Source organism: Osmerus eperlanus, chromosome 4, assembly GCF_963692335.1.
Source record: "Osmerus eperlanus chromosome 4, fOsmEpe2.1, whole genome shotgun sequence".
Taxonomy (NCBI): domain Eukaryota; kingdom Metazoa; phylum Chordata; class Actinopteri; order Osmeriformes; family Osmeridae; genus Osmerus; species Osmerus eperlanus.
This window is the reverse complement of record NC_085021.1, coordinates 8,088,065-8,105,446: the sequence shown is the minus strand read 5'-3', so window position 1 is coordinate 8,105,446 and position 17,382 is coordinate 8,088,065. Positions and strand designations below refer to the sequence as shown.

General features: G+C 49.6%; 1 protein-coding gene across 3 annotated transcripts in view; it reads right to left on the bottom strand.

Annotated features, from left to right (window-relative positions):
- Nucleotides 1–761: 761 nt before the first annotated feature.
- arhgef25a (Rho guanine nucleotide exchange factor (GEF) 25a) overlaps nucleotides 762–17,382 on the bottom strand; it is a 31,220-nt gene continuing 14,599 nt past the window's right edge. For 2 of the 3 annotated variants that reach the window (XM_062458534.1, XM_062458533.1), the window contains 15 exons: nucleotides 12,230–12,549; nucleotides 11,481–11,591; nucleotides 8,195–8,319; nucleotides 7,889–7,955; nucleotides 7,422–7,525; nucleotides 7,147–7,216; nucleotides 5,062–5,151; nucleotides 4,532–4,624; nucleotides 3,953–4,003; nucleotides 3,683–3,760; nucleotides 3,378–3,569; nucleotides 2,905–3,085; nucleotides 2,369–2,592; nucleotides 1,877–2,026; nucleotides 762–904 (listed from right to left, as the gene is read on the bottom strand). In XM_062458534.1, the coding sequence (XP_062314518.1) occupies nucleotides 776–904; nucleotides 1,877–2,026; nucleotides 2,369–2,592; nucleotides 2,905–3,085; nucleotides 3,378–3,569; nucleotides 3,683–3,760; nucleotides 3,953–4,003; nucleotides 4,532–4,624; nucleotides 5,062–5,151; nucleotides 7,147–7,216; nucleotides 7,422–7,525; nucleotides 7,889–7,955; nucleotides 8,195–8,319; nucleotides 11,481–11,591; nucleotides 12,230–12,549 (1,985 nt within the window). In that variant the 3' untranslated portion in view covers nucleotides 762–775. The remainder of the gene's footprint in view (nucleotides 905–1,876; nucleotides 2,027–2,368; nucleotides 2,593–2,904; nucleotides 3,086–3,377; nucleotides 3,570–3,682; nucleotides 3,761–3,952; nucleotides 4,004–4,531; nucleotides 4,625–5,061; nucleotides 5,152–7,146; nucleotides 7,217–7,421; nucleotides 7,526–7,888; nucleotides 7,956–8,194; nucleotides 8,320–11,480; nucleotides 11,592–12,229; nucleotides 12,550–17,382) is intronic. The other variant, XM_062458535.1, reaches the window with a different exon arrangement.

Here is a 17,382-nt window from a genome sequence, read left to right as displayed (position 1 = left end):
ATGACTTCACATCTGCTGTATCCAGATCAAGTGTGTTTGTCGCCCCCCTGCTTTGGTTGCTTGTCTTGTGTGGGAGGGGCTATCGCGTGTTTGGACACGTTTGGACTAGCCTCTAAATAGTCATGTTTTGTTCTCACGAATGGCAATCAGAGAACCAGCAGGTTGAAGGAACCAAAGAAGTCAAAACACACTCATTTCCATTGTCCCTCTTGGGGGAAACAGAAAATACAAGGGGAATCATCTACATCATACACTGCCTATCCTGTGCAAACTGTACACTTGCACACACACGCGCCATACAAACACGCACACACACATACACACGCGCATATTTACACATACACTTCACACAAGCGACCTCCAGTGGTCTTCCCAATCAGGAATGGTCCTTTTTCTTCACCTTGCCCTTTAAAGACAGAATATACAGTATATAGAAATTCTTGAAAAAACAAAAGAAAATGAGTCATCGCCGAGGCAACACCCCACGTGTCCGGTGAGCGTCCTTCCACTCAACTCCACCACGGTCAAGCACGTAGTAGCGGGGGTGAAAGGGAGTTTCTCGCAAGCTGACAAGCGCCCAACCGAAAACCACAGTCGTTCGTGTCACTTCCTCATCGCTCTCCTGGCTTGTGCTTCCGGGGGAAACATCAGGGAGAAGCCAAAGGGTCTCAGGAAGCTGAAGAGGACACCAGCAGGCCGAGCTTTCGCCGCCAGCCTGCGAGGGCCGCCCCCCCCAGAGACCCCCCCCCCCCAGACCCCCCCCCCCCCCCAGAGTTCATAGGTCGTCCTCAGCCAGCTGGGTCAGGTTGCTGGAGCGCCGTCCAGAGGAAGGGGCCGGGCCGACCGCGGGAGTGTGGGTTCCTGCCTCATGAAGGCCCCTGCGACAGCCCTCTCCTGCTCTCTGCTGGGGAAGACACTGTATTAGGAACACGGTCATCCAAATGAAACTTGTTTTTTTTACCAAAGCGACAAATACCCACAGATATTTACTGTGTGCATTAAGCAAAAACAGTTTTTTGGAAGACTATGAAGAACTTTGTTCAAAAAATTATAATTAGTTTTTGCTGTTTACAAAACTAATCACAACAACGCTTCAATTCCATGCATCTCTCCCATATGTCTATAAGAGAACAATCAAGCCCTTTGATAGGCATCTCTGACTTCCTCCGGCGTGGTCTCCTTCCTGTTTGTTACGAGCCCAGCCCATCCAGCCTAAGTAAACACAGAAACTACGACAAAGCACTGCTGTGTCTGTTAGTGCCAGGCCACTAAGAGACAAGTGCACAGTGTTGACAGAGGGAGATGTAGTCCATGATGGTTCTGAACCAGACCAGTGGACAGCCCCTATTGTTGACCCAGCCAGACGGTGACAGCTATGTGAAAGCTGGATGGATGAGGATGCATGCTGTGTGTCCACTGTGGAGGGATTGAGCAACACTTGTGCCGACGGCACAACATTGTGCAATAGAAAAGTCTGAGCCATAATTTTATTTTGGAATCCCTCTCTAAAGTTGTTGTCCGTTTCTGGATAAAAATGTGTTTTGCCATGTTTCTTTGCCGTTCCACCTTTCATTTTGTCCAACAGGGGGTGGAACAGCACACCTTTTGGCTCCCCCTCCCCATGTCTGAGAACAAATGGACCAGATTCATTAAAGCCTCTGCTCTTTTAATTAACAGTAATGAGCATGCTCGAATGATCTTCCTTCCTTCACTGGCCAATTAGTTCCCTTAATTAATTTCTGTTGGCTTGGTTTGCTGTTCATTATCCCAGACTATAAATATAATGAAGTATCATGCCAATTTACTATGTAAATCAGATTCTCAGAAAAAATGGACACTTAATTGAGTAATGAAGTGTGTGCGTGTGTGTTCGTACCTGTGTGTTCTGCATGGCGGGGCCGAACAACCCGTTGGTGACAGTTTGGCAGTGTAGCGGCACAGCCTGGTCAGGGAAGGCCAGCTGAATGTGTGATGGGGAGACTGTCTGGGAGTTGACCTCCGCTTGGCAATTATGGACCAGTGTAGACTACAAAAGCAAGTGACAGCAGACAATTATGAAGAAAAACCACTAACAGTTTCTCTTATGAAAGGCAATTCAGAACTGTTAGGTGCTGGTAATATTGTAAAATCAAGACTGCCGGTCACTATCTTTCATCTCATTTGCATCAATGTTGTATGTGCCATCTGTCTATTTGCACCCGGACCTGTACTGGTCATTGCTACAGTGTGTATCCCATATCTCCTGTGAGCACCATCTATGTCAGAGCTGTATATAGTCCGTCAGGCTTGGCTGGAGGCCATTCCAGTCTGACTGGCCCATCGGGCCCCGACAGCCTCTCTCTGTTTGTTGTCAAACACGGGCCCTCACCTCGCGGTGTCTGTCAGCGGGGGCCTGGATCTGGCCCTGGCTGGGCAGGTAGAGGGTGGGGAGGGAGGTGTTGTAGGAGCGCAGGCAGGGCAGGCGCTGGCGGTCGATGGAGGCGGAGGAGTGAGGCCGCAGGGCGGCGGTGGAGGACAGGGTGGGCCTCATGCTGCGGCCCAGGCTGTTGGACTTGCTCTCGCGCCGCTGGTACTCGATAGGCGACTGCAGGGCTGTATGTTGCGAGGAGAGACAGAGAGGAACATAGATTGAAAGGAAGAAAGGCTTTAAAAGTGCCCCGCATTTCTGTAAGCGTGATTGTCTAATCCTTCCATCTGTTTTGAGGTCAAATCAGTGCTGGGATTTTATGGACTGTGTCCAGCCCAGTTAAACCCCCTCAGTCAGCCCTCTAGGTTGCCTTCACACCCTTCATGCAGACTGCATCGGCTCTTATTACTTGACCGGTAAAAGTCTCTCAAGATGAAAGGCCCCTGAGCGGTCTGGTCAAGGTCGGTTATGAAGGGTCGAAGGTTTTCTCCTCCTACCGTTGAGGAAGTTGCGCTGGGTCTCCAGGATGTGCCCCACGGCGTCGACCCAAGCCGTGGCCACCTCGGCCGAGGCAGCCTGCAGCTGGAAGCGCACCACGCTGCCGTCGGTCCCGCGAGACGTCAACACGAAGCGGCCCGGCTCCCCCTCCACGCTGGGCTCCACCCCGAGACAGCTCACCTGGAACAAATCCCATCTGACTAGCATCTGCTGAGAGGTCTGCGGTGCAGGTCATTAAACGCCTCGCGCAGGGAACAAGATGCACGAATTCCAAGAAAACCGGGCTTCGTCATCGCACAACCGGTTGCGTAAGCCTTCGTGTTTGTATCTATTATGTAACTCATTACCTGTGTGAAATCATTTTAATTGTCCAGAAAAACAGGTTGCTTTTTAACGACCGTTGTCAACCAGACAGCTCTTTCATTTGCGTATGGAGCATTTTGAATCTAAGAGGGTTAGAGAAGAGACTAACCTTAATGCTGCTCTTGAAGATGTAGCCCGGCAACGAGAAACCTTTCTTGCGGTCGATTGGCTCGCTGAAAATGACCAGCTGCTCAAACAGGAAGACCCGCCTCTCCTTGGCGCGGGACAGGAAGCTGCTGTCCTGCTCGATAACGGTAAAGGTGTCCTGCTGAAGGAGCTTCCCCTGGGCCGTGATCTTCCCCTGGGGACACAAAGTCAGAAGGCAGCCATTGGTTCACGGGACAAAATATAAACTCTCACAGGATCGTGTTTTTGGGGCGAGGAGTTTAAATCTGATAGTCCATTGGCTGGTACCTCAAAGCCTTGTAGTCGACCCACGTTCATCATGTCATTGCAGCGTTTGGGCACAAAGCACATGACCTCGACGGCTTTCTATGACAGAAGAGAGATGGACAACGACAGACGGTTAGTGTTACGGCACCAACTGCAAATCAACTTCACTTCCTTACCTACGGCAAAGGCGTACACAAGACTGAAACAGTATCACTACACACTCTTTTTCAATGGTTTCAAAGAGAACGTAGCCAGTAGTGAATTTAGCATGTGTGGAATGAGAACCCCCACCTCCAGCTCCTCTGTGTCCATCCCAGCCTTGGTGTAATACTTCAGGAAGTCCTGTTGACATGAACACAGCACCATTACGACATCACGGTTAACAACAATGGACGTTTACTAGTAATGGGGAGGCGAGGACATCTGGGAGATGGTTTAATGGGGTTATTTCAGTCCTTGATCTGCACCGGGGAGGTGCACCGGCTGAAGGCTGGCACGATCCATAGAATTTAACAAAAAAAATTTAAGCCGACACGTTTGAATCTATTTTATGTGCGTTTCCACATTGAATTAGACTGAGGAGGTGTTACTTTGTTGTGTGAAGTGCTATTGACCCTTGAGGCAACCTGTGTGTGCGTGTGTGTGGATGTGTGGGTCTGTTCACAGTCTGTCCTAGCCCGGGGGCTGGTCATTCCATGTGACAGAAGGCAGGCATGGGGCTGAGATGTGTGTGCGTGCGGTGTGTGTATGTGTGTGCGCGGCGTGGCGAGTGTATGTGCGTGGTGGGTGTACGTGTGGGCATGGGGTGTGTGTGTGTGCACGGGGCGTGTGTGTGCGTGTGTGTGTGGCGGCCGGTGGCCTGTGGTTCACCTTGAGCAGCAGCTGGTACTTCATGATCCTCTGGACAGGCTTGATGAGCAGGTCGTTGAGCTGCAGCCTGTGGCCCAGCTGCAGCCGAAGCTCCTGACAGAAGACGTGAAGAAGAAACATGTTGCGTTCAGGACTTCATGCGACATGATATAAGGGAGCATGATGTGTTTATAGTCGCCACATAAAAAAACATAAATGTAGGGTTTGGTGACACGTAAATAAAAGATTCTTCTCACTCAATGTTATTCATACCCCCATGTGCCCTGACATGATACACCACAACTCTACAGCTGATTCTCCGGAAACAAGACTCACTGTAACATGTATCCAGCGAAATAAGTCAATATTATATCTGCTCAACATTTTTCTATCCAGTTGGCATCGTGATGTAACCATTCATTCCTTATCCTTGCAATGTTATTACATTGTGTGTGCTTGTGTAATACCTACAGTTTGTTCGAACTATTGCCATCTTAGTGGGGCCATGTGTGTGTGTGTGTGTGTGTGTGTGTGTGTGTAATGTTGCTCACCTCAAAGTAGGTCTCAATGTACTCTGAGACGATGTGTTCTGACTTCGGCTTGTTCTGACAGTACACCACATACATGTGAAGACGCCTCTCCTGCAAAACACAACGCCAAACACGCGTCAACACACCATCCTCACGCTCAATCTGAGCGTGTATCTCTTTTCACCCACTACGTACAATATTGAGAGAAATGACTGACATTGGATTGAAATCAACACGCGAAAGAAATCTGCGTCGCATTGCATCCCTTATTTATGTCATTTCCGATTAAAAGTATTAGCGAGACAAGTATTTGTCAAAGCCGGTGGTTTCGAAGCCGGTTCTGTTTAACGAGGCTATGTTTTGTGAGACTAATTGGTGGCAGAGCGCAGCCCCGGGAGTTACGTGTGAACGAACAGCACACCATGTATAATTTAGCCAGGTGATCCTCAATGTAACCGGAGCCCCACTACTGCAGTGTGTAGCGTACAGCCTGCAGCTTCCAGAGCTGGAGCTCTCAGCTGCATCCTTCACACTGCCCATTCCTGTGCCTCTGAAACCACCACCTGCCCTCGGCCTGGACTGGGGCTTAGACAACTTGTAAATAAAGCATAAAGCACACACAGGTAGTTCCTGGAAAGGTCGTTTCAGATCATTTGTGCTCTATCCTGATGCCATGCCATTATGCCATTCTAGAATTACTACTGTATAAACTATCATCTTGTACCCCAAAACATTGTGTAGCTTATATTATTTACATGCATACATACAGTATGATATGCCTAAAAACCTAAGGTTTCTATGAAGGTAAAGATGTTTGGCCCGTGGTTGAAAGGATGCCCCTTCCCTACCAAGAGGGCACATGTCGGCTGTGCAGATGTCCTCATAATGTCTTTTCTGACCTCGTATGACTATTGCATTTTGAGGTCTTTTATGAAGTTTGTGATCCTGTAAAACGGTTTTGAATCAACTCTAAAATCATTCTTGGGTGCAGATGTTGCGTAATGCCGGGTTATGTAAGAGATTAGACGCAGACAATATGTACTTACTGTATGTAATAAAGCTATGGATTTAGATGTAATATACCGGTAACCTGCTCGCGACGTCACACTGCAGTGCCTGCTGGGCTTAATTCTACTGCAGAAGTGTTTGAAGTTTTCAGTGGGAGGTTTTGGGGTGGATGTGTGTACAGTACTGTAAGAGTGCACGTGTGTTGAGACTGGCTCAGCCTCACCTCATCTCTGCTTCTGATTACGGCTGATATGGGCCTCACTCTGCTTGTTTTCACAGTTTGACACCATGCTTAGATTTAGTTACGAGTCTCTTTATTCCCCCTCAGGCCTTTTGAGTCCATTACCCAGAGGGCTCCGTCTTACCGAACTGTTTAAAGAGCCCAAAGAGAGAGAGGGGGGAGGAGGACAGGAAGAGACGCGCCGAGATTTGAACCGAATCAGTTTCATCCGGACCAAAATTGGTCACATTACAGCTTCGACAGCATGTGCCACCGCATGTGCCACCGCTGAACCAATGAGCTCAAATCGAATGAAGCTGAGGTCTGGGTTTTATTCCCATCCACTGCCTGCTCCGCTTCCAGAAGCAAACTGTGCACCGCCGGCTCTCCTCCGTATGCCAGGCAGGCCTTCCCTTCCCTTCAGTTTCTTTCTTTTTTCTTCTTTATTTTGTTGGAACAATCAGAAAATAGCCTCCCATATCAAACGGCTTAGCCAGCTGTTTATTATTGCTGGTCTTATTCCTGCGGTCTTTGTCGGGGCCGGTGTTGTCTCTGTTTGGGTTTCCTGTACGGAACGTCCCAGTGGGGAGCAGGGCTGGTCCGAGTGGCTGTGAAAACAGTGCTGCCAAGCTCCGCCTGAGGCGTATCAATAACAGGGAAGGGGAAAGGGGGGAGCGGGGAACGGGCTGAAGGGGAGGGATCGAGAGGGAGAGAGATAAGGAGAGATACCACGGTGGTGGATAAACACCAGAGGCTTCCGTCTTCTTTTTTTTCTTAGTACAGTTAACTCCCCTCACCAAACGCGGCCGCCAAGCGAGAGTTGACGCCTCTGGCTGACAAGGTTGTGTGTGTGTGTGTACACGTCAGACCAGACTCACGTGTTTGATGAAGAGCTGGGCCAGTCTCTCTGGTTCAGACACACACTTCTCCAGCTCGGCCATAAAATAGCTAGACAGAAAGGAAGACAAACGCACACGAATGCATAGGCACAGTTAGGGGCCTACTCACCAGTGAGTATGGACATGACACACTCTTCCGACACACCCTGCCGCTCGACGCACTGTCACACATTGCAGACGAGCCACGCGTGCGACACACACACTTCCCTACGTCTGTACCAGACATCCATTGTCTCGAACTAGCCAACACTCACTCTTTGTGCCAGTCGAAGATCTGGTGAATGTTCCCAAACACAATCTTGTCTTTTCCCTTCATGTCCTCGGGTATTCCTCTGGAGCTCATGGTGCCCATGTAGCCCTGTGGTGAGAGCAGAAAGACATGCTCATTCTTACCTGCAGACTGTCTGTCACTGCAGAATAATACGCGACAGAGCTCAGTCGACATAGCTGTTAACAACCCCCGGCCTCCCATTGACTTTTTTCACAGCAGGAATGAAATGAAAGTCCGACTGAAATGATGGACTACTTTTTGAAGAGGATTCGATTTCACCTCGTATTCATGAAACATCTTTCAGGTATTACGAACCAAAACAAGAGAAGAGTCCAACCAAAGCACGCAGGGGGAGGGATTGTGAACGTGTGTGTGTGTGTGTGTGTGTGTGGGCCCCCACATGCGCTTGTGTTTATCCTGTACACAGGTGTGAGACCGTGGGTACTGCACCTCCACGATGAGAGCCAGGTCTCCCACGTACAGCTTCTCTGTCTCGATCAACTCCGTCAGCACGTACCTGCACAGACGAAGAACAGCCTGACTTGTATTCACAATACCCTCATCTCAATGCAATTGACTCCCGTTCCCACCGCGGGGACAAATAGCGTTCATTGATAGGTCACTGCAAATAAATGGTGCTATTATACTGTGGCAGCTGCAGCTGTTGTTCAGTGAGCTTATTGTGTCTCGTGGTTGCTATGGGGCTGAAAAATAATATTCGGCACAGAGAATTTATTGTCCAGATGAGCCACCTACATGCTTTTTTCTAAGGCACTCCTCCTCTCCTCCTCGGTGTCGGCCACGGCCGATGATTGGCTGGAGGCGTCGTCCATCTGGACGGAGCTGTCGTCCTCGAGCAAGGCGTTGGTGGGTTGAGTGTCCTGGTGAAACAGAGAGGCGGGCGACAAGGAAACGGGGGGGTTAGGACGCGTGTGCCGTCCCTCAGTGCGGCCAGAGGCGGGCGGGCGAGGGAGAGGAAAGAGAGGGATAGAGGCAGTCATAATTCAGGTTGCCAAGGTGACGCGAGGCTTCCAGGCGACGGTGACAGAGCGATAAGGGGATCGGATTGTCCCCGGGGGCGGACGTGGGGATGTGGACAGGGACAATACATTAACAGACGGATGCAGAGAGGAAGCGAAGGAGAAAGAGAGAGAGAGAGAGAGAGAGAGAGAGAGAGAGAGAGAGAGAGAGAGAGAGAGAGAGAGAGAGAGAGAGAGAGAGAGAGAGAGAGAGAGAGAGAGAGAGAGAGAGAGAGAGAGAGAGAGAGGAGAGAGAGAGAGAGAGAAAGCAGGTAGAGGGAGAGAGCCAAAGCCACGGACTGGGACACCTGTCGTTGTCGTACGACACACACAACATTTCTTTTCCCATGGTTAAAACAGCATGACTGAATTGTCATGCTGACTTTAAGCACAATTTAAAACAGAATACAGGAACATGCCTCAAGTCCGCAATCGGCAAAATAACACAGAATCGACATCATAGTTACGCAATAAGGATCATGTTTTCAAAAGTAGCTCAACTTGTGGTGAGTTTGCTTGCACAAACTTGGGCAGTTCATTAAGTTCCTGAACCGCATGACCACATATATGCATGAGATATTTTGTTGTTGAGATAAGACTGTTGACCAACCCATCAATTCATCTTAATCTTTGTTTTCTCATGAAAGTCTCACCTCTTTATTCTAGTTCAGGTTCATGAGTTTCCTTTTGACCTTTTCATTCCGTTTTTACTGAGTAAACCTATGGGAGTGTCCTTCTCTCTGCACCTGTATGTATGTGTGTGTGTGTGTGTGTGTGTGTGTCTGTGTGTGGCCAACAGATCCAGAGCATTCTCCCCACCCTAGACAAAGTCAAACACTATCCTAATCCCCTGACTCCTCTGACATGGATGGAGGGCACTTGCCTTGAGGCCTGGTTTGACTGGTTCATCTACAGTTGGCTCACCATGTATCCACCCCCAGGAACTTCTGTCTGCAGTCGTACAGCTCGTTTTGTTCTGTCTTCATACAATGTCCAAACGTGTCCACCCATGACACGTTTCCTTATTTATTTAAATGTTATGTCCATGGTGTGTGTGTGCTGTTTTTGTATAGTATATTGTTGGGTAGGGGGGGGGGTCAGTGTGGGCCCAGGATACCCCGGCATCCTCGGCCCCAGTATGGGGAGCTCCAGCCTGGCTGACAAGTCTCCACTGACTGCCTGATCACTTCCAGATGTGCTCTGGTGAAGTCCACAGGAAAGATCCCTATACTCCCTCCCCCCTCCCCCCTTCACCTCCCCCTCTTTCCCAGCTCTCCTGCTCCCTTTTAGTCGCTTGTTTTGTTTTTCTACCCAGAAGCCAAAGTCGAAAATCTGCACGAGTTTTAATAAAACCTGAGATCACGTCTGTTGTTTTTCCTGCTGGAAAATGTGCTTTTGTTTGGGGGTGGGGGGTGTTAGGGGGGGTGGGAGCAGGGGTGGTAGGGGGGTTGGGGGAAGGGGGAGTCTGTTCCTAACTCTTCCTTTTTCTTTCGTTTTTTTCCTCAATTTAGTTTTTGTTTTTTTACGATTCTTTTCTTGATCTTGGACCTTGGTGGTGTACAAACAGGTTTCTGGGAGAGGAAGGAAACTGTCTGAGGGCTAAATAACAGTGAACTGTAGCCTGGCCCTGCAGAAAAGTCTCACTGCTTCCAATACGCCACCCTTCTCAGTATTTTCCATCGTATGATAAACAATAAACACTTGATCAAAACTAGCCTTCTCAAGGAGGCCATGTCACACTGTAAGGCCAGGAGGAACAGTGTGACAGTGGTAAACTACAGGAATGTACCTTACCACACTTCAGACATCTGAGCTCCAGGGATTGGTTAGTACAGGGCAGTGAAAGAAGCAGCGCTGCGGTTAGCACGACCCTGAGACGAGTGACCCAGATATCTTCATCTCTCTCTGTCTCCGTTTCTCTCTTTGTCTCTCTCACTTTTCTCTCATAACCCTTTTTATTACTTAATATTATTTCTGACACTAAAGACTGAATGACTGGGTGGAGTTGAGGCAGAACCAGGTTAATGGCAGTGCCAGGGTGGAGGCAGAACCAGGGTGGAGGCAGAGCCAGGGTGGAGGCAGAGCCAGAGTGGAGACCTCGTGAGGCTAGCTGTAGTGCCAAGACAGTTTTGCTTTTTGGAGCACCAATTTACTTCCCTCCAGTACCTTATCTCTCCTGGCCCAGAACATATCCAGTCCAATGATATGGGCCAAACACATAAATTCAACACTTCTAGTTCGAAGTGTGCTATGTGTATCTTGAAGGACTGTTCTATTGGTTTCAAGTCATGTGTGAATTAAATCAAGCTGTCCCGCACCCTGAAGTATTTTTAGCAGTTTTGGATAAAAACATTTTTTAAATTACCTTGGTCTGACTAAAACCCAGGTTTGGAGATCAAATTTTGCCACAAGATAACATTTAATGAAAGTTTGATGAAGAAACTAACAAGAAAAGCGTCCTCAGGGCTCACTGTCTTGTCTGTTCTAGACTATTCTGGGGGAATTAGGAGCATGTTGGGGGGTCTAATATGTCTAATATTTAAAAAACCAAAGAGGCACAAATTAAATGTTTTGTGGCACAAACGAAGGACATGCAAACAAACAAGACAACATGTTTTGGGTGAATTTGGAGCATGTTGGGGGGTTAAGTGATCTCAGAATGACCTATAAAATATTCTTTAATATCTGAAGAAGGACAGCAGCACAAAAATTATAACAGCACAAACCAGCACAAATGGAGCATAAACTATCATTTTATCATTTGCTGATGCCATCTCCATCCATCTTCTTACTATTCCTTGACCGCTGGTTCACATTCAGAACACTATATCATGGTTCCCTGTTTGTACTATAGATGGTATTGCTTTAAATAAGGGTTTATGTTAAGCAACACCTGACAGAAAATCTGGCATTGGTCCCTTGAGGTAAATCTTTCCTTTGTGTGATCTATGAATCATGACCGAAATTCTAATCCATCATCAGATTGGGGAGTGTGCGTGTGTGCAGCCACGCGAGGGCCTCACCTGTGGATGAGTCAGCAGTGTGCAGCCCTGTAAAGAGTCTGCTAGGTAGCTGGGAGACTGCAGCATGCCAGGAGACAGGTCCTCAGGACTGGCCAGGCCACCCCTCCACTCCTACGGCAGGAAAATAGCAGAAGCACCACATCAACGCGACGCTGAGTAAACATTAGCGCCACGTCAGCGTTTTATGCCCATGAGGCAAGACCGGCGGTTAGATGCCCAGGAGTGAGCTAGCACAGTTGGAATTGTTACATGATTACCGTCATCATCAAGCCTGGTACACCACGCTTCAACATTGCAACCCTAAGTTGTTTTGGATGTCTACTTAGCAAGGCGGTGTACCACGTATATATACCATGCCAGGTTTGAAGCAGCAGGCTAGTATTTGCTTGTAGATGTCAACATATCTGACATCCTCAAAATGTTTTACAAGGAATGTGGTCTGTCTGTAACAAAGGTACTGAAGATGTTTGGGGTCAAACAACTGCCAAAGTGTTCGTACACAAATAATACACACATTTTACCTTTAGGTATTTACATATAGGCCATAGCACAGGGTAGAACTTTCTAGCAGATTCTAGAAGATTCCTATCTATATGCAGCCGTTTTGAGTCACACAACAGTTGTGTGCTGTGTCGGGTTCAGAACAGCGAGTTTACAGATGTTGCACAATGTATATCTGTAGCCTGTTGTGTGCTGTAGCATGTCCTAGTCCCCTGTAGCGCGAGAGTGTGACTGGACCCGGTGCTCACCAGTTGTTTGCGGGTGACGGGAAGGACGGTGAGGTGCTCGTCAGGGCCGGAGGGGCTGCACTGGTCCAGGCTGCGGCTGCACGGGGGCAGCGGAGGGGGCTTGCCCTCCAGCCTGCGGACGTGCCGCTCCCCCTTGGCCCCGCCCACGCTGGCGGCGCCGGCGCTCAGCTTGCGCACAGGATTGGTCAGCCACTTCTTCAGGGTGCTGACGGAGCGGCGGGAGGCCGGGGAGCTGGGGGCGGAGCTACTGGAGGCCTGGGGGGGCAGGGACGCCACGGAGGTAGAGATGCTGCCCTCGCTGCCCGCTGCTGAGTACGAGTCTGGGGGGGAGACACAGAAGGAAAAGGTGACTGAACGGACCAAGGAAGGTGGACACACTCTGGTAGTCTTCCCCTGAAACTGCAATCATAAAAAAGGCAGGAAAAAGACATTTCCCAATTGCCAGACTGGACAATAGACTAGATTAGGTTTAGTGCTGGATTACAACAAACATTCTGTGGTCTTAATCCAAGACTAAGGCTAATCTTCTTCTGGGAGAACCCCGCCAAATAGAGGTGGTCCGACCAGCAGGCCAGTGTCGGGACCCGTCTTGTCAGGGATGTTGAGCAGACGAGTCAACAGAGGAGGAGAGGCTGAGAGAAATCCAAATAAATACGGTCGAGTAAAAATACGACCTATCCTCCAACACAGCTTTGCAGCTGGTCATCATTTCCACAGAGAGAGCTTTGTTGAGCCTTCCCAAGGTTCAGACTGGTCCAACCGAACCTGTTTCTGAAAAAGCCCCCCCCCCCCCTCCAGTCACCTTTTCCAGTGGGTACTAATCAATGACCTGCTGGGTTTTTGAGGCGAAACTGGAGGGGAGTTACACTCATTTACTTTTGGAGCCACGAGACCTCCATACATCTAAAAATACCCCCATCGGCCAATCCCTGACTAGGTTCCCCTCTGCGGTGATGTCACAAGGACATGGGAAGCGAAACATGGCTGGGTTGAGAAAGATAGGACAGGAAGTCCACTTTAATCCTTTGCAGTGTGCGTTGGGGGGGGGGGGGGCGGTCTTTGTTTGAGGGTCGCTTGTTTTGTTTTTTTCGTCCTTCCTATTTCTAATCCTGCTGAGGCTTTTATCTATTGTTGCACAGACACCAGTCACCTCGACGACACTTCCTGCCCTCACGTTGACCTTTGACCCCACCCTCAGAAAATGGAGCAACACACTCCGCCACCTTGACTCCTGTCCAGGGGTGGTGGTTGTTGTTGTTGTTGCTGAAACGCCTTGAACTGCCTGGCTTCTGCAGGCCTTCCACAAGTCCCCCCCACTGGATGTGGGACAAAGGTGACAGAGTGACCATATTGCTCAGCTTGGTGGGGAGGCTAGGGACAGGCAGGAGTCCCTGGAGGAGTCTGTGTAAGCACCCAGTAACAATGGTTCATGAGGGTGACATCTTTTTGGCCTACTCCAAGTGGAACACTGAATGTGAGGGAATCAGTGAGATACAGAAAGCGCCAGACCCAAAGAGTCAGAGAGAGAGAGATATTATCCACTACTGTGGAGCAGGCCTGCTTAGCTTCGGAAAGCTCCACGTTGTGGCCCAGATTGGAAGCAATTCCACATCAAAGCCTCCAGCCTAATGTAAATGCCCAATCTCTTCTCAGTGTTTGTGAGTAAAGCGACTGGGCCTTTTCACACCATGTTCACGGTCAATTCATTTCCCACCGAAATACAAAGACGGCCAGCGTTCCATTCTCTAAGAAAAAGTCATAAAAACATTTTCCTTTCTCTCTCCCTTGTAAAACCACATTTCTTTGAGAAAGTCTCTTTGGAGAATTACCACGGCATTCATGGTAAAAAGTTACTTTGACAGATACTGTGGCCTAGAAGCTCAAAGAGGACCAGAGTGTCATTTGAATAATCCAAACTTTATTGTTTGCAAACTGCACGCTTTTCCCCTTCTCTTCCCTTCCATTCCATGAGAAAACAGGTCCTCTCCCAGACTTAATAAGACTATGTGTGTACGTGTGTGTGTGTGTGTGTGTGTGTGGGGGGGGGGGTGAGTGTGTGTGTGTGTGTGTGGGGGGGGGGGGGTGTGAGTGTGTGTGTGTGTGTGTGTGTGTGCGTGCGTGTGTGGGTGTGTGTGTGTGTGTGGGGGGGGGGGGTGTGAGTGTGTGTGTACTGTAGGCGTATGTGAGTCTGGGGTGGAATATTCCCACCCCCTCTGTTCTTCCACATGGACATGAAACACAGGAGAGTGTAAGGGGATCTGTGCCTGGCAGGGATGGGGGGATGAATGGAGAGAAAGGAAGAAGCAAAGCAAAAGGGAAAGACATTTTTTAATAAACCAGCGAGGTCAGGAGACTGAAAGAGAGGATACAATAGACCCTGAAACTTAGGTTCATGTTACGATATGATATAGAGTATCAGAGTATCAAGAATATCATGCCATTCCGTCTGTGTAAGAGCCTCGGGAACATCACTGACTCTCTGGACTACATTAGAGCCTGAAACTCATCAAGATGGAATTTTGTTAAGACAAAGTTGGCCTGCAATTCCCAGAGGTCTGTGCTTTGTTTCAGGCCAGGGGTCAAGGGGCACAGATAGCCAATAACATCCCACAGAACCGTCTGTGCACAGCACCATGAGCACGGAAGATGGTCGACTGCAGCAGAAACCAAGCCCATGTTGGGGGATAAAAGGAGACATATCTGGCACCCACTCCAAGCCCAAGGCCGTCTCACAACTGGGACAGAAGATACCCAATGGTACAAACCGGATTTAGTGAAATTGAGTGTCATAATTGTACCATGAGTCTAGCGATTAGTCTGTGAAGAACTATAATCACTGGCTTTTTTTTTTTTTCACCCAGGCACTCTTTTTCGCCTGAATCTGTCGCCATGGCAACCACCTCCGTTTCCTCGCCGCTCGTCACACACACACACACAAGTCAGTTCTAAACCATAACCATGGCAAACGGCAGATTCTGTTTAGTTCAATATAGTTCAAGTCACTTTATTGATCCTGAGTTCAATCGTTCAGGTAACACCAAGAAACACGAAGAATACCAACAAGCAACTGAACTGCCCAAAGAAAAACCTGCCCGCTCTGGAACGTGTTCAGTTTCGGGACAAGAAGCCCCTCATCCTGTCCGCTCTTGGTGAACCCCACAGCCGTGGTGTCGTTCGATGTTTCTGGGAAAAGATTTACGGCGGGGTCATTCCGTTAATGCGAGCCGACCGTTTGTTTTCGCCGCCGCGCTGGTACTCAGGAAAGACGGCACATTATTCTGAGCTGCACGTTGTGATCCGTTAATATCGGGCTTTCACCAGACACACAATGCTTGCTCCCCTTGTCTGTCAATCTGGTTGACTGTCTGATAACTGGAATTAAGGTCTAGACCAAACAAGTCTACCTCATGTAATCCAATGCGTGGGTGTGCAGCAGAACCAAGGCTAATGGGCTTTCCATCAACTGGTGACCCCCATCAGGTAAAACCATAATGGGGTGGGGGGAAGGGGGGACGGGACGGCGGGGGGAGGGGGCGGGGGCGGCTTCAGGTCAAACACTCCTCATGAACAATCCATCTTCCGCCACTGGAAACAAACATGGCTGCCCTCCCAGACGTTTGAGCTCGTTCCTGCTCGGTAACACCAGTCGGTCCGAGAGTACGGTACCCTCTCCAGCCACGGGGCAGATAACCACGCCCCCACGTGACCTGGGGCTGCGTGAAGGGCCAGCCATAAGGCTGCAGGGCTGCTGTCTCTCTCCTACCGGGCTGCAGTACTTGCCGGCAGGAGGGCTGGGTGGAAGAGCTGAAGACGTTTGGTCCAATTCCCCCCCCCCCCCCACCCCCCCTCCTGCATTGATCGGTGTATAAGTGACTGCTGCTGAGCCAACAGACCAGCCTGAAAGCGTAGGTGGTAATGGAGCACAGGGCTCCACAGCCCCGCTCTGCCCGGCTCTCAGCTCATCTCACGGGACCACAGGCTCTTTAGGCATCGTCGGGCTCCAACACACACACACACACACACACACTCTTTTGATCTCGCTCACTATACACATATATAAACACTGCATTCCCAGGGATGCTGGCCAGGGTGGCAGATTGGCACTGCTGTACCCTTGGTGCCAGTGTGATCACAACCTTTCGTATGTCTGTCTGTCTGAATTCTGACACACACACACACACACACAACAGCCTGGTCGCCATGGTGCCCGGACAGACCTCCACACCGGGCCTTCCGTCCAGCTGAGTTTGAGAGGCTCTGAGTGGCTCTCAGCCTTGTCAATCATTGTCAACACCTCGCAGCTCCCGGCCCTCGGGGCACAGCTTGGGCAGCAACACACATTCATTAGAGCCTGAATTTTCGAATCCTAGCCCCTTCTTTTTTGGACTCTTTCTGTCTATAACTTTCTCTCTCTCTCTCTCTCTCTCTCTCTCTCTCTCTCTCTCTCTCTCTCTCTCTCTCTCTCTCTCTCTCTCTCTCTCTCTCTCTCTCTCTCTCTCTCTGTCTCTGTCTCTATGTCTCTCTCTCTCTATCTCTCTGTATGTCTCTATGTCTCTCTCTCTCTATCTCTCTGTCTGTCTCTATGTCTCTCTCTCTGTCTCTTCCCCTCCCTCCTTGTCTCCTGTGCTCATCGTCATGAGGCCTAATATTATATTTCACCAAGTCAGAGGAAACAGACACGTCTCCATCAGGTAGCAGGGCTGGGGTGAAGGCAGGACTTGGGGTGGAGGGCCGGGGGGTGAAGGTAGGGCTGGGGGGAGGGGGCAACGCAGGGCTGTGCTATTCCACAGACTAAAGGGAGACGGAGAGACAAACAGGAAGAACCCACTCAGTCACCCGAGAGACGTGGAAAACGACTAAGTACCGGAGAGTCGGCCAATGGCATTGAGTGCCGTCGATCTATTACGCCCCTTTTAACCGCACACTTTTACTGTAATTTCAGCGTTCTGGCCCATTAGGAAGCACTTTCAGGGCCGCTGTCCTCAGACAACCTGTCTCTGGGTGAACACAAGAGGCCTGTTCAGGTTTACGACCAGCAACGGCAGCCCCTGATTGCTTGTTTTGGTGGTCCTGTGTTTACAATCCAGGCCCCCGAAGTGCTTCACTTCTCTGTGCTTACTTCCCTTAATGAGGGCTGGCTGTTGTTCCCTTGC